The sequence below is a fragment of the Rhinoderma darwinii genome, chromosome 5 (assembly GCF_050947455.1).
Source record: "Rhinoderma darwinii isolate aRhiDar2 chromosome 5, aRhiDar2.hap1, whole genome shotgun sequence".
NCBI classification, from domain to species: domain Eukaryota; kingdom Metazoa; phylum Chordata; class Amphibia; order Anura; family Rhinodermatidae; genus Rhinoderma; species Rhinoderma darwinii.
This window is the reverse complement of record NC_134691.1, coordinates 59,586,685-59,601,747: the sequence shown is the minus strand read 5'-3', so window position 1 is coordinate 59,601,747 and position 15,063 is coordinate 59,586,685. Positions and strand designations below refer to the sequence as shown.

The window sequence follows — 15,063 nt, the reverse complement described above, 5'->3', positions numbered from 1 at the left end:
GAAAGCATTGTGCAAATGTTGATGTGCCGAAGGGGCTGGTGTTTCACTGACAAAAGTTTGATTTGTTTCAGCTTCACATTGTCCACTGGAACTCAGAAAAGTATTCAAATTTTGTGGAGGCCGCACATAAGCCAGATGGTTTAGGTGTTTTTGGAATATTATTAAAGGTAAGAATATTGATTATAAGTGTAATGACGGGGTAGGGAGACAGACAGGTGAGCCCTAATCTACCCGCCACTCAGTCCCTGCCTACTTGCACAACCCGTCCTAGGCGACGGCGTACAACTGGGCGACGGTCCCTACGCTCAATATGTGCACGACAGACAAACAGACCAGGGTACACAGAAGCTAAGGGAAATGGGGTAGTTGCCCATGGCAACGCCGTGAGCAACAAGAGTAGTGAACAAGCCGAGTCAAACCAGGAGTGTACAAGGTACCAAACGCAGAGCAGGAGCGTAGTCAGTAAGCCAGGGTCAATATGAAGCAAAGTTCAATAGTGATAGCTGGAACAGCAGAGCCAGGAAACAAGAGAGAATCACAGGCAAAGGAAAAGCAGCAAATGAAGGTATAAATAGACCGAGGGCGGGAGCTAGAACCATCTGGCCAGGCTGTGATAGGTTCTCCCACTCCTCAGCCTACCAGCCTGAGTGGTAGCAGATCGAGTCACTCTATCAGACCTAGGAGCAGATGCAGACTGATTAACCACGGGCGTCGACACAGAAGCTGTGTCTGGCAGATCCTTTACAATAAGCCTCCTGTTACCCACTTTGGGTAAGATGTGCAGGGAAGGCACAATCGTTTTCTCTCCTGCCATCTCCTATCTTGAAGCTTTTGAGCCCCTATACAGAATCTGTACCAGTACTTTCCAACCGTCATGTGGCTTTTATAGCACTACTGCTGTCTTATGTGGCCTTTGTCCCCTTTATGCACCAGGTTTAATATACGTATCTTATGTACTCCCTGTAGCTTTGCTACTGCATTCTTTACATCTCATTGTAATGGAAGCAGCTTGCCAGCATAAATGTAATGTTACTGTTTGTTAAAGAAAGAGCAGGGCAGCTTGCTTTCCATATCCATTGTTCATGCTTACTCCAACCCATAAAGAATGATTGACAGCTTTCCTGCATACACATGCTAAGAAAGACGATCAATCACTGCGAGCGGGGAAAGCAGGACTCACAGGCTCTCTCTCGTAGTCCTGGCCAGTTTTACATTAAGATCATAGAAAACGATATATCCCTGATCTCAGTGTCTCCCCCTCTACGTGATGCAAATAGCATAGGTACATCCTAAGATTCACCAACATATTGAAACCAAAAAAAATATCTGTTTACTATATGCATTTTTATCCAGAATGAAAAAACATGTTAAAGTATTAATATTTCTCCAACACATACTGGAATAAATGTTTTCTTTTCAGATTGGAGAACATAACAAAAACCTAGAGAGACTTACAAATGCCTTAGATGACATAAACTTTAAGGTACCAATAAAAAAAAGTTGAATGTAACATATTTTAAATTCTAAGCAGCAGGTAAAGGCAATAAACACATTTGTTCATTCATTTATAACAGTTCATCAATCCTATTGGTTTTATTTTCAATCAACTATCTGGGTATTAAAGTTGTTGTCTAGTAGAGTAAACCCATATTCATATACTCTATTAGGAAATGATGAGGTAATAGAGGGGGGGGGGGGGGTCCTCTGTTCATGATCCTAATTTCTTGGCCAGTGTGGGGAGAGGTTAAAAAGAGTGACCCTAACTATTCAGATCAATCAGGCAAAACTAGGAGCTTCCAAGAATTACAAAAGCAATTTTATATTCGGAATGCACATTATTCCACCTATAATCAAGTCACCGAGTTCCATGGCAAAAGAAAGGAGCATAGGACGAATATATTTAAATCGACTCCTATATTTGAATCCCTTCTTGTTTCAGGGACCTCCGTCCCACTGACAAAGATCTATGCCAACCTTAAAAAGAACGAGAAAAACAAAAAATAAATGGGGAATATTGTATGGCCGAAGGCTGGTGTAAGGAAATAGGAATAAGCTTGCCTGTACAAGATATTATGCAAAAGGATATTGAAGGGAAATAGGATGGTTAAGGAGGTCATAATATCGGAAAAATGGAGAGAAATGCACTTTTTTATAATTAATAGGCTGTATTATGATTCCAGCATCCCCCTAGAAAAATATCTAGTGGATTATAAGAGCCAATGTTCGATATGCGGTGAATTGAAATCTTCCCTATTTCATGGTTTTTAGACTTGCCATGCAATCCAATCTTATATACCTGAAGTAGTTTTGATTAACTGGATTAGGTGACAATCCCCATCGAAGAAAATTATTATAGATAATTCCGAAAAGATTATGAGGATGGATTTGGCTGCGGAAAGGAGACTAGGTAGGGAGGCCCTACTACAGAAACGATGGGGACATTTCTTAAAACAGTATTACAGAATAAAGCTCCAAGATACTTTGGCTCGATGGAATAGCGTATATCCAAAGCAATAGAAATTAAATATTAAGCACGAGAGACAGTGGGGGGTTGGTAGGGAGGGTAAAAAATTTTTTTTTTTTAAAAAAGTGATACATTTGCGCCTTTGTATTTTTGGGTTCCTGTGTGAATGAGCACCTCCCCTTTGTGCTTCTGTATCATATGTCGCTGCATGTTTTTCTTTTACAGAAAAAAAAAAAGAGTGACTCTCTCTCTGGAGGACTTGTCCTGTCCTGCATTACACAAACAACTCATTGATATGAATGGGCACTGTGTAATGCTTAATTTCCCCAATGGTGGCGCTAAAGGAAAATCAATCACTGCCAGATTTCCTCACAGATTACAGCTGATCGCTGTAGGGATTATGCATGCGCAGCCAACCCTTTTAATAACTAGCTTTTGAATGATTTACTTTAATAGTCTTGAGGGACAATAAATCTAAAAATGAATACATTAAAAAAAAAAAGAAATACTAGACTTTTTTGCCAGTTCCTGAAACAGCCTTAGGCTGGATTCACACGAGCGTGTGCGTTTTGCACGCGCAAAAAACGCAGTGTTTTGCGCGCGCAAAAGGCACTTGACAGCTCCGTGTGTCAGCCCCGTATGATGCGCGGCTGCGTGCTTTTCGCGCAGCGGCCATCATTATGACACTCCGCTTGTAAACAGAAAAGCACGTGGTGCTTTTCTGTTTTCATTTATCCTTTTCACAACTCTTGCGCGAATCACGCTTGTCCCATGGAAGTGCTTCCGTGTGACATGCGTAGTTTTCACACACCCATTGACTCCAATGGGTGCGTGACTCGCCCAAAACGCTCAAAGAACGGACATGTCGTGACTTTTTCGCTGCGGACTCACGCAGCGTAAAAATCACGCACCTGTCTGCACGGCCCGATAGACTAATATAGGTCCGTGTGACGCGCGTGATTTGCACGGACGTATATCCCGTTCGTCTGAATTAGCCCTTAGGGCACGTTCAGACATGGCAGAATTTTTCCGCTGCAAATATTGGTGCAGATTTGGGGCAATTACGCAACTAATCTGCAGCAACATTTGCATATTTGACCGGTAATTCAGACGTTGTAGATATCACAGCGGACTGAAGGCTGAAATCTGCAGTGAAATTCCGCTTGTCCGCAATGGAATGAGCATGCTGCGGAGGGAAAATTCTGCTCCGCAGCCTAATTTCCGCACAGTTATTTTCTGCAACGTCTGAACTAACTTTCTTCAAAATGTATAGAAAGGCATGAAAAAAACGGCTGCTGCATAATTCCACTGCGGACTGTCCACAGCAGAATTCAACAGTAATTCCACCACGTGTGAATGCGCCCTTACAGAAATCTAGCAGAGAAAACTAACTGCGGGGACAGACTTATTTATAGGACAGAGCCTAGCTTCCTTCTGCAGTAAGATGCCTCCCAGCCAAAAATGGTTTAGAGGTCTGTGGGAAAGACAAAATGTATTATTTTTGCTGTTTGGTAGGAAATATTACACGCTAGAGTATCAAATAATAAGATGATATACAATAATAGTAAATGAACGTAATATTTTTTCAAAGGGGAACATCACACAAAAGTGATCATTTGGCATGTCATTAATACATGTTCCGTAATTAAGGTGGTAGAGTCCATGTGAAAAAATGTCCTTATAGAGCAGGGAAATCCATTCAGCAGCGCTCAGAGATTTCCAGTTTTGGCCCTAAATCTCTGAGTAGTTCCTAAGGGGTTAAATCTCTCCGCAGTTGATTTGTTCTGGAAATTAGGGATGGTAACAGATCAATGGGAATTTCTGATATACCAGTTTAAGTTTTAGAACACAAATGTTCAGTATTGGAGTTCACACTAGGATCTCCAGCAAGACTTGTGTTTTATTGCTGGCGACTGTGTAGAAATGAGGGAATAAAAAAAGATGTTACTTGTTATGTATTTTTCTTGCCACCTGTCTCAATAATGGAATCACTAGACAAACTACGAAGGTCTCATATTTATTTTAGGGCAAACAGTCTTCATTTACAAACTTTGATCCATCATGTCTATTACCTGACTGCAAAGAATTCTGGACTTACCCTGGATCACTTACTGTTCCCCCTCTGCTAGAAAGTGTGATATGGATTGTATTAAAAGAACCAATAGCGATCAGCTCCAGACAGGTATGGACTTACATGCACTAGATATCTTTGCAGATTCGTCATTCAGGTGTCTGAGAAAGCTGGGTGAAAACAGCTGTGTTAGGCTCTGTTCACATCTGTGTTGTGTTAGGCCTCATGCACACGACCGTAGCCATGTGCACGGCCGTGATTTTCGGGTCAGCCGGCAGCGGACTGTCAGCCGCAAGCCGCTCGCATATCGCGGGCAATGCACATGGCCGTGGCCATTATTTTCAATAAGCAGAAGACGGGCGTAATAAGACATGTTCGTTCTTTCTGCGGTGCGGGCTCCCGGGCCATGCACAGACCGTAAAAACTACGGTCGTGTGCATGGCCCCATAGAAATGAATGGGGCCGCAATTCTCCCGTGGATTCTCGGAGGAATTGCGGCCGCAAAAGCACGTTCGTGTGCATGGGGCCTTATTCCGTTGTTCTGCTCAGAGGAGCAGAACAAGGGAATAATGGAAGCAACGGTTCCGTTACACAACGGACACCACCGGCGGCCGACGGAACCCATTGACTTAAGGAACCCATTGACTTAATGGGTTTCATCAGCTTTCCGCCAGTGTGTCCGTGGTTTCCCGTCGAGTTGTCCGTGGTTCATGCTGCACTGTTGTCTCCGGTAATCTTGGCCAGTTCTGCGACGGAGGCCCCTAACGGAGACTCCAACGTAGATGTGAACGTGGCCTCATCTGTTAGGGCTTGTCCACACACACAACGGAATTGGTGCAGAAAATTTCTGCAGCAATTCCGTTGAAAAACAAAGACATTCCGCTGCGGCAAAAAGCACCATTTCCTGCATATCTTACGGCAGCAAATGGTGCGTAAATTGCTGTGTTTTTCCCAATGCCGGGAGATAGTGACGTCTCCTCTAAAAAACGCAGCAATTCTGTCCACATTCTGCAGCAGGAATTGACATGTTGCGGTCCGAAAAATACGCACCGCAGGTCAATTTCTGCTCGGAATTTTTAGGCAGTGTGTGGATGAGATTTGTTAGATCTCATCCACTATTCTGCTACTTTATTGTGCTGCATTTTTTCCGTCAAATTACGGACGGAAAAAAATGGCAATTCCGCAGCGTGTGGACCAGCCCTTATAGTGGACATATACATTGTCATCTTACTTTCTCAAAAACAGATATAACGAAGGCTGGCTTCACACACAGTTTTTTGCAGGCAGAAGTTCTCAGAATTTTGAGGCAGATTTTGCTCTGCCTGCACGCCGCTTTTCGCTGCATTTTTCGCCTGCGGCCATTGAGCGCCGCGGACAAAAAAAACGCTGCAAATACGCTTCTTCTGCCTCCCATTGATGTCAATGGGACGTCAGAAGCGTAAATGCCCAAAGATAGGGCATGTCCCTTCCGCCTCCCGTGAGCCGGTTTTTCCGCTTGCAGGAAAAAAACAGCTCTGCCTCCCATTGAAATCAATGGTAGGCATGTTCGGCCGTTTTTTGCCGCATTTTCCGACGCGGTTTCCGCATCAGAAAAGTGTAAAAAAAACTCTGTGTGAACTGGCCCCGTTGTATTGAGTGTTTACTATGTTTGAGGTGGAGATTAATAAAATAAGAATTTGTACATAAAGAGGTTTTCAACGTTCTAATATACTTTGGACTTTAATTAATAATTTTTAATATCTCTGTTTGTTGTCAGTGAATGGAAATTATTTTTCTCTTATCATTCAGTCCAGGCTGATAGCTTTGTTGCAAATTGCAACAAAGTGGAGTTCAAAGTGTGAGTAGCACTATGGCAGGATGGGTTTTTGGCCTTTGAATGTAAATAATGGTGGAGAATTGAAACACAAAATATGTAAGAAAGGTGCATAACTCTGCATTATACAAAGATGAAAGTGATCGCCATATTATTTTTTGGTTTTAGCTAAACTTCTGTACTCATTATTTTCATAATATTCTTTTATAGTGGTCAAAGCTCTATTTGTCTATTGTAGTATTACAGATCCCCTGTGCCCCTTCACATTCTGAATGCGGGCAGCCACCACTAGATGGAGTGTAAAAGATTGAGGGATGCTGATGGTTGCCATGGCAGCCTGGAGGCCTAATGAAGCCCTCCAGGTCTGCTATGTTGGTTCCACTATTAAGCCCTGCCAAAGCCATTGCCTAATAGGAATTGAAAAAAAAAAGAACAATGCACTGCAAAACATAAGTATTGCAGTGTATTGTACCAGCAATCTAACAATCGCTTGTTGAAGTCTAAAAAAGCTAAAAAAAAATGTAAAATACATTTTTGGGGAATATACAGAAAGAAATTAAGTTATAAAAAAACTTTTCAGATTTTCCCTTGTAATGTAAAAAAATAAATAATAAAGATAATTGGCATTGCCTCCTCTGTAAAAGTCTGAGCTACCACAATATAAAAATTTTTAACCCGCAGGATGAAAGATGCACAAAAACAAAAGAAAACCACGCCAGAATTGCTGTTTTTAAGTTACCAAAATAAAACATGAACAAAAATGGACCTCAATTATATAAATAAAAACTACAGCTTGCCCCTCACACTGCTCGATCAATGGAAAAATAAAAAAGTTATGGCTCCCAAAACATGGCGACACAAAACTATTTTCTTTTTTTAATACATTTAAAAAAAAACAACTATTTCAATATCTTGTATTGCTTGACCTGCAGAACAAAGTTAACACATCATTTTTATCACGCAGTGAATGCCATAAAAATGAAACCCAAAAAACAATGGAGGAATTGCTGTTTTTTTTTTTACTTCACAAATAAGTTTTATTCTGTTTTTAGTACATTATATGGTAAATTAAATTGTGCCGTTTTAAAAAAAACAACTCATCCCACAAAAAATGAAAGCCCTCATATGGCTATGTCTACGGAAAAGTTCTGACATTTAGAAAGGGGTCAGGAAAAGACAAAAATGAAAAGTGGCTGAGACGGCAAGTTAAGCCTTGTACATATGTATTCCTGTTAAAAGAACGCAGCGTATCCGCACAGTGTGCGCCCCAGGGAATTCCAAGTGAAAAACCCCACCAAACTGTGGTGCAGTTTTTCGTCCGGAGTGTCCACTGCGGAAACTGCAGCACTTAGCAGGACTGCTAGCAGTCTGGCCTCCTGGGATGTCGTTTCATCCCAGGAGACCGCTTCAGCCTGTGATTGGCTGCAGCAGCTGTCACATGGGATGAAGCGTCATCCCAGGAGGCCGGCCCTCTGACATCATCCGGGTCGGCCTCTTGGGATGACGTATCATCCCATGTGACCGCCGCTACATCCTGTGATTGGCTGCAGCAGTCATATGGAATGAAACCTCAAACCAGGAGGCTTGCCTGGAGCAAGAAACACAGACACCTGGGTAAGTATAAGATTTACTTTTTTTCGGAGTTGCTTTTTTTTCCCCGGCGGAAACGCTGCGAACCCGCTGCAAAAAACGCAACAACTGTTATTTGTTGCAGGTTTTACCTCCCTATTGAATTCAATGGGGAAAACCCGCAACAAATAAGCAGTGTTTACGCAAATACAATTGACATGCTGCGGAATAAAATTCCGCACCCCAGGTCAATTTCTGAGGGATTTTTCCGCTCAGTGATTCCGCAGCGTGTGGATGAGATTTGTTTTATCTCATCCACTTTGCAGCTACTGTATTATGCTGTGGATTTTCCGCAACGAGTGTGAACTGACCCTAAGGGCATGACCAGACGTGGCGGAATTGCCCTGGAATTCCGCTTTGGACAGTCCGCAGCGGAAATCCGCAGCGTACACGTTTCTCCATTGCCTTCCACAGCTTTTTAGTAGGGTTCGTTTACACGTTGCGGACAATTCCGCTGCGGAGCATATGCTGCGGTGCGGAATTTGGTGTCCGCAGCATACAATGGTTGTTGCGGACGTGTCGCGGACTCGTTGCGGACTCATTGCGGAATTTCTCCATTGAATTCAATGGAGAGTCAAAATTCCGCAATGAAGTCCGCAGATGTTATGTATATGTTATGTGTGCTGCGGAGCGTATTGGTTTTACAAACATGACATTTCTTCATTCTGGCTGGACCTATGTATTTCTAGGTCTACAGCCAGACTGAGGAAGTCAATGGGGCTCCCGTAATTACGTGTGACTACGTGTGTGCACCTGTAATTACGGGAGCGTTGCTAGGCGACGTCAGTAAATAGGCACTGTCCAGGGTGCTGAAAGAGTTAAGCGATCGGCAGTAACTGTTTCAGCACCCTGGACAGTGACTTCCGATCACAATATACATTAACCTGTCAAAAATATAGAAGTTCATACTTACCGAGAACTCCCTGCTTCTTCCTCCAGTCCGGCCTCCCAGGATGACGTTTCAGTCCAAGTGACGGCTGCAGCCAATCACAGGCTGCAGCGGTCACATGGACTGCCGCATCATCCAGGGAGGTCGGGCTGGACGGCGAAAGAGGGACGCGTCACCAAGACAACGGCCGGGTAAGTATGAATTTCTTTTTACTTTTAAATAAGGAAAGGGCTGTCCCTTCTCTCTATCCTGCACTGATAGAGAGAAGGGAAGCCCTCTTCCCCTCAATACGCAACGGCTAGTCCGCATCAATATAATGCCCATTTTAGGCAAAGCCGCAACAGAATCTGCAACGCAGATTCTGTGCGGCATTGATGCGGACAGTGGCGGAAGAACTCCGCCACGTCTGGGCATGCCCTTAAACTCCAGTTAGATGCCCTGTATGTTTTGTATTGAGAGTCTTTATTCATTTGTTGAGCCATTAATCCATGATGTGCCCGGGGGGGGGGTTACGGGAGAACGCCAACCAACCAGTCTGCCTTGGCCAGGGTATTTAGATACAGGGCTAGGGTAGCAATCTGAATCTTTGCCCTAGCTACAACTCTACATTTAGGCAACAGAGTAAACATCAATGGCCTTTCAACAAGAAAACCCTTTCCTTGCTGCTGACAACCATTGACTCTTAAGGCCAGTTATGTGTTGTAATTGTTAGGTACCTTTATAAAATCTGGGCTAAAATTTATTTAAGGTATAGAAAAATAATAATAATAAATATTCCTTTTTAGTTATCCCGATTTCGCAGCCTTTTCGCCACCACTGAAACAGACGGAATGAAATCATGCTGTATGGAAACCAATCACCGCCCCATCCAGCCGCTAAAAGGGAGGACAGTCAGAGCATCATTCTTATAGAGGATTTCCTTTCTAAAGAGAGCGCTGTATCAGAGTGACATTACGCACTGACAGGACAGTAATAGTAAAATGTTCTGTATAATATTGTGTACCATGTACAAATGTTTTAAATTGTTTTGAATTTCTAAATGTAATTGTTTCATTTGTATAGTTTTAAATAGTCTTATATATTTTAGATTTGTAACCATTTTTATCATTTACAATCAAGTTCTTTATTTTTATTTTACATGTTTTTGTCATTTACATATTATATTGACCTCTAATGCAATATTGTTTTGTCATGTAAGATAGGCCTTGTTCACACAGTGCAGATTTGCTGCAGACTTTGCATGTATTTTTTAAGCCAACAGCAGGAAGGGAACCTAAACAGAAGAAATATATAAAGGAAGGACATTCCCCCCTCATCAAGAGGGTGTCTTCCACACAGTTTGACGCTGTCAGCACTGATTGGACAGTGGTCAGATTGTATAGGGGAATGCCAAGGGGAATGGTTACACCCAGTTGCCGGTTTTCAATCGAGTCATACATTCCAGAGTAATGTATATAGATATTTATTTGTGGGTGGGTGTGTGTGTATATATATATACACTAGTATAAAGTTTGGCTATTAGCTAGTTACTTGCTGTTATATCCGGCCGGATAAGCCAGTTTTATTTGGAAAGTACTGCCTTAGTGCAGGGGCGTAGCTAATGGCTCATGGGCCCCGATGCAAAAGTTCTTATTGGGCCCCCCCAAACTTCTCATGGCCAACAGGCCGACATGAGGTGCATCCGTGCTCAGCGCAGTGGGACGCGATGTCACGCATCCCCCATAGTTGAGAGTTTATGGAGGGATGCGTGATGCGTGAAAAGACAGGACGTGTCCTATTTTTGCACGGGCCCTTCATGAGGTCCGTTGAAACCACGGCTGTGTGAACGGCCACATTGAATTACATAGGTCCGTCGGATGGCTGCGGTTTCAACGACCGTCCCATGGACGTTTAACACGTTCATGTGAATCAGGCCTTAGTGTTTATAAAGCACTTGCTTATTTTGCTGTCCTTCTCATTGCCTCCCCTTAGGGCTTGTCCACACGTAGCGGAATTGCTGCGTATGTTCCGTCCGGAATACAGATCTATGTATCTCACACTCAAGGGGAGCTCAGGAAATCTGTGCAGGAGCAGATTTTTCCTGAACGGGGAAAGATTATGCTGCATGGCAAGATAAAACAACATGTGACAGATATGTAACAGATAGAAAGTGCCATGGAACATGATTGCAATTATCTTCCTGTATGGCGCCCCCTTCTGCTCCAGATGTCCTTCTTTTTGCATTAAATGAATGGCCCACCTTAGCTTTCATGAGACAGCACCATTTAAAGGAGAAAAATCTCTGTCTTGCCAACTGCTTCATTTGTCCACTTCAAGTTTCTAGTTCAAACACTTCAACGTTTTAACCATTTCTCCCCCAGCACAGCTGTACCCTCCCAGTTTAGGTGCAGCTCTTCCCAACTGTAGAGTCTAACTAGCAGACAAGTCAACCCGGTTCTCCAAAAAACGAAAGCCTTAGGGTATGTTAACACGCCTTATTTTTGGCCGTTTTTCGGGCCGTAAACAGCCGAAAAAACGCAAGCAGAACGCCTCCAAACATCTGCCCATTGTTTTGAATGGGGAAAACGGCATTCTGTTCCGACGGGGTGTTTTTTACGCGGCCGTTTTGAAATACTGTTTTTCATTGACTCTATAGAAAAATAGCTCCAAAAACGGCCGTAAAAAAACGCAGCAAAAAACGAGAGTTTGCTTAAAAAACTGCTGAAAATCAGGAGCTGTTTTCCCTTGAAAACAGCACCGAATTTTCAGAAATTTTTTAGTAAGCATGTGAACATACCCTAACTGTCTTAAAATGGATTTATTACCACTAACAATTATTGCATATCAAAATGATATGCCCCCTGTGTGAGATTGGTGAGGGTCTAATCTTTAGAACCGTCACCGATACTTAAAGGAAGGGTGTTGCGAAAAAAAATTTTTTTAGATCAATTTGCTTTTAGTGTTTTATTTAAAAAAAAATTATTTATTTGTGTGTTTGTGTTTTACTTTTTATTTTTTTTCAAACTTTTTCTTCTCTATGGGGGCTGCCATTTTTTTTTTCATCTCTGTATGTGTCGATTAACGCTACATACAGACATGGAAAACGACACATACAGACATGGAATATGGCACATACAGCCCCATAGAGAATGCGAACGGGAGCCGTTCCATTCACTATGCTGTACGCCGTCTGTGTGGGAACAGCGCATGCGCCGCTCCCACACAGTCCAAATGGAAGGTCTTCGGCCGAGCGACATCCGGCGCCATTTTCTTGTGGACCGGAAGCCGCGGCCGGACAGTAAGATGACTACTTCCGGTCGCGGCTTCCGGACATGTGTTCTGAAGCAAGCACTAGGAGTGGAGAGAGCAGACGGAGCATACGGACCGGAGGGAGCGGCGGCGGCAGGAGCAGGTAAGTTATGTCTGTGTATGTTCGTGTTTTAGTGTGTGATTACCACTGTATGTAAGCCTACTACACTGTGTATTTGCTCAATAAATGGCGGCACACAGTGTAGGAGGCTTGAACATTCAATCCCCTCCTTTCTCCTGGCACTAGCCAGGATAAGGGAGGTGGGATTCTGGGAGTACACTAGAGCGTGTGTGTTTACACCAAATTTGCAGCATAAAGCAATGTGGTTGCTTTACCACATGCCAATGCTGCAATTTTGGGAATTGCTCCCTCTAGTGACCAGCACAGGGAAATGTTATAAATTGGAATCTAATTTATAATATTTCCTGACTTGTGAAAAAATAAAAATTTTTTTTAACAATGTCTAATCATGTATACACTAACTGTTTAACTAAAAAAAAAAAAAAAAATTTCTAGCGACACATTCCCTTTAAAGTCCATGTAAAGCTTTCAAAACGTGTGTGTAATGACGGGGGTAGGGAAACGGACAAGTGAGCCCTAATCTACCCGCCACTCTGTCCCTGCCTACTTGCAACGACCCGCCCTAGGCGACGGGGTACAACTGGGCGACGGTCCCTATGCTCGTTAAGTGCAAGAGACAAACAGACAAGGGAACACAAAGCAAAGGGAAATGGGGCAGTTGCCCACGGCAACACCGTGAGCAACAAGAGTGGTGAACGAGCCGAGTCAAACCAGGAGTGCACAAGGTACCAAACGCAGAGCAGGAGAGTATTCAGAAAGCCAGGGTCAGTATGGAGCAGGATCAAATAGTCAGAAGCTGTAGCTGGGCCAGGAAACCACACGAGAAGAATCACAAGCAAAGGAGGAACAGGAAAGGCAGGTATAAATAGACAGAGGGCGGGAGCTAGCTCTGTCTGGCCAGGCTGCGATAGGCTCTCCCACTCCTAAGCCTGCCATCCTGAGTGGTGGAAGCTGGAGTCAGTCTCAGAGACATAGACTCAGGTGCAGACTGATTACCTATGGGCGTATACACAGAAGTTGTGCCTGGTAGATCCTTTACAGTGTGTTTTAAAAATAAATAAATATGTGTGAACAGTGAAATGTTGTAATTACATTTTATTAAAAATAACTTTTACTTTTTGAGATACAGCTGCTTTGTATTCTGTATACAGAGCAGCTGTATCTTTCGCTGAGGGCTCATGCACACAATCGTAATGGTTTTTACTGTCCTCAAATTCATATCCGTAGTCGAATGCAAGTCATCTGCATATACGGCATGCTGTCCACAAATACAGGGAGGAATCTTGGGTAATCCCCCGGCGTCGCATAGCAACGCTTCCGTAACTACGGACGGGTACGAATGCACACCTGTAGCCGCCCGTAATTACGGAAGCGCCCATAGACTTTCATGGGGAGTCTGTGACGTAATTACAGGCAAAAAAGGACATGGTCTATCATTTGCAAATCATTTCTACGGAAATATACGGAAAGGTGTCGGTGACCTACAGAAATGATTGAGTCCGCAATTTCATCCGTAATAACAAACTACGGTCATGTGCATGGGGCCTAAGGCCTCATGCACACGACCGTAAAAACGCCCGTAATTACGGGTCGTAATTGCGGGCCTATAGACTTCTATTGGCCACAGGTACCTTCCCGTTTGCGTACGGGAAGGTGCCCAGGTCGTTGAAAAATATAGAACATGTCCTATTTCAGGCCGTAATTACGGCATGGGCAGGCCCATAGAAGTCTATGGGGCTCCTGTAATTACGGGTGGCTACGTGTGTGCACCCGTAATTACGGGAGCATTGCTAGGTTTGGACATGATTGTGACATCATTTCCAGCCCGCATTTTTTTATGGGTCCGGAAATACAGGTGGAATACGGATGACAACGGACCTGTATTTACAGGCACGGGTCCGTAAATACGGGTTAAAAACGTGTGACAAAGGACCCGTATTTATGGCCAGTATTTACGGGAGGGAAAAAATACAGTAGTGTACATGGGGACTAAGAGCTGAATCCGTGAGGTCAGCGGGACTAACGGATTCAGTGAAAGCGGGTCCTGCGTGTCTCTGACCGTCCCGCTAACCTGACAGATACAGGTTTCTGATTAAGATGCAGCTGCTCTGTATATAGGATACAAAGCAGCTGTATCTCAAAAAGTAATAATTTTTAATAAAATGTAATTACAAAGTTGCACCAAACACACTGATAGACAATTGTATTTAAAAAACAAAAACAAACGTTTTCAAAGGTGTGCATAGTTCATCTTCAGGTGTGTTGGAAATGTATAGGAAATGTAATTTATTTTTTTCTTCAAAATCATAGACATGCTACTGCTTAACTCTAAGGTCTCATGCACACGACAGTGTATGCCATCCGAGTCCCGTCAGTGATCCGAGGATAGATAGGAGACGTTCTATCTTTCCTCAGATCGGAGATTCGGACCATGTTTCACCCGCTAAAGTGAATGGGTCCGTGAAGACTATCGGTTGCCACTCGGATGCCGTCGAAAACGGCCCGAGTGGCACAAAGCTTGTGTGCATGAGGCGTAAGGAGAACATTTACATAAAACCAGAAAGCTTTGGTTGTATTATATTGTAGCAGGTTACACATGGCAGAAGTTGCCACCTATACTACCACAAGATGTGGTGCAGAAAAGTGGATCTGGATGCTTCACACCTAACACACGGTGGATTTGCTAATTAAGTAATAAAGAAAATGTCTGTATTTATTTATTTTATTGGTTTCATCCTACAATGATCAAATAAACGTGGAGCTACATGATAAATCATACTATTAATCTTTGCATTAGTTGACTAACAGCGGTGTTTTCTATTGAAAC

General features: G+C 43.2%; 1 protein-coding gene across 1 annotated transcript in view; it reads left to right on the top strand.

The window, feature by feature from the left end:
• The window catches only part of LOC142651400 (carbonic anhydrase 13-like), a 31,004-nt gene extending 21,075 nt beyond the window's left edge, over nucleotides 1–9,929 (top strand). The window contains exons 4-7 of the mRNA XM_075826052.1: nucleotides 72–167; nucleotides 1,421–1,483; nucleotides 4,491–4,646; nucleotides 9,652–9,929. Coding sequence (XP_075682167.1) covers nucleotides 72–167; nucleotides 1,421–1,483; nucleotides 4,491–4,646; nucleotides 9,652–9,777 — 441 coding nt within the window. The 3' untranslated portion in view covers nucleotides 9,778–9,929. The remainder of the gene's footprint in view (nucleotides 1–71; nucleotides 168–1,420; nucleotides 1,484–4,490; nucleotides 4,647–9,651) is intronic.
• Nucleotides 9,930–15,063: the final 5,134 nt, after the last annotated feature.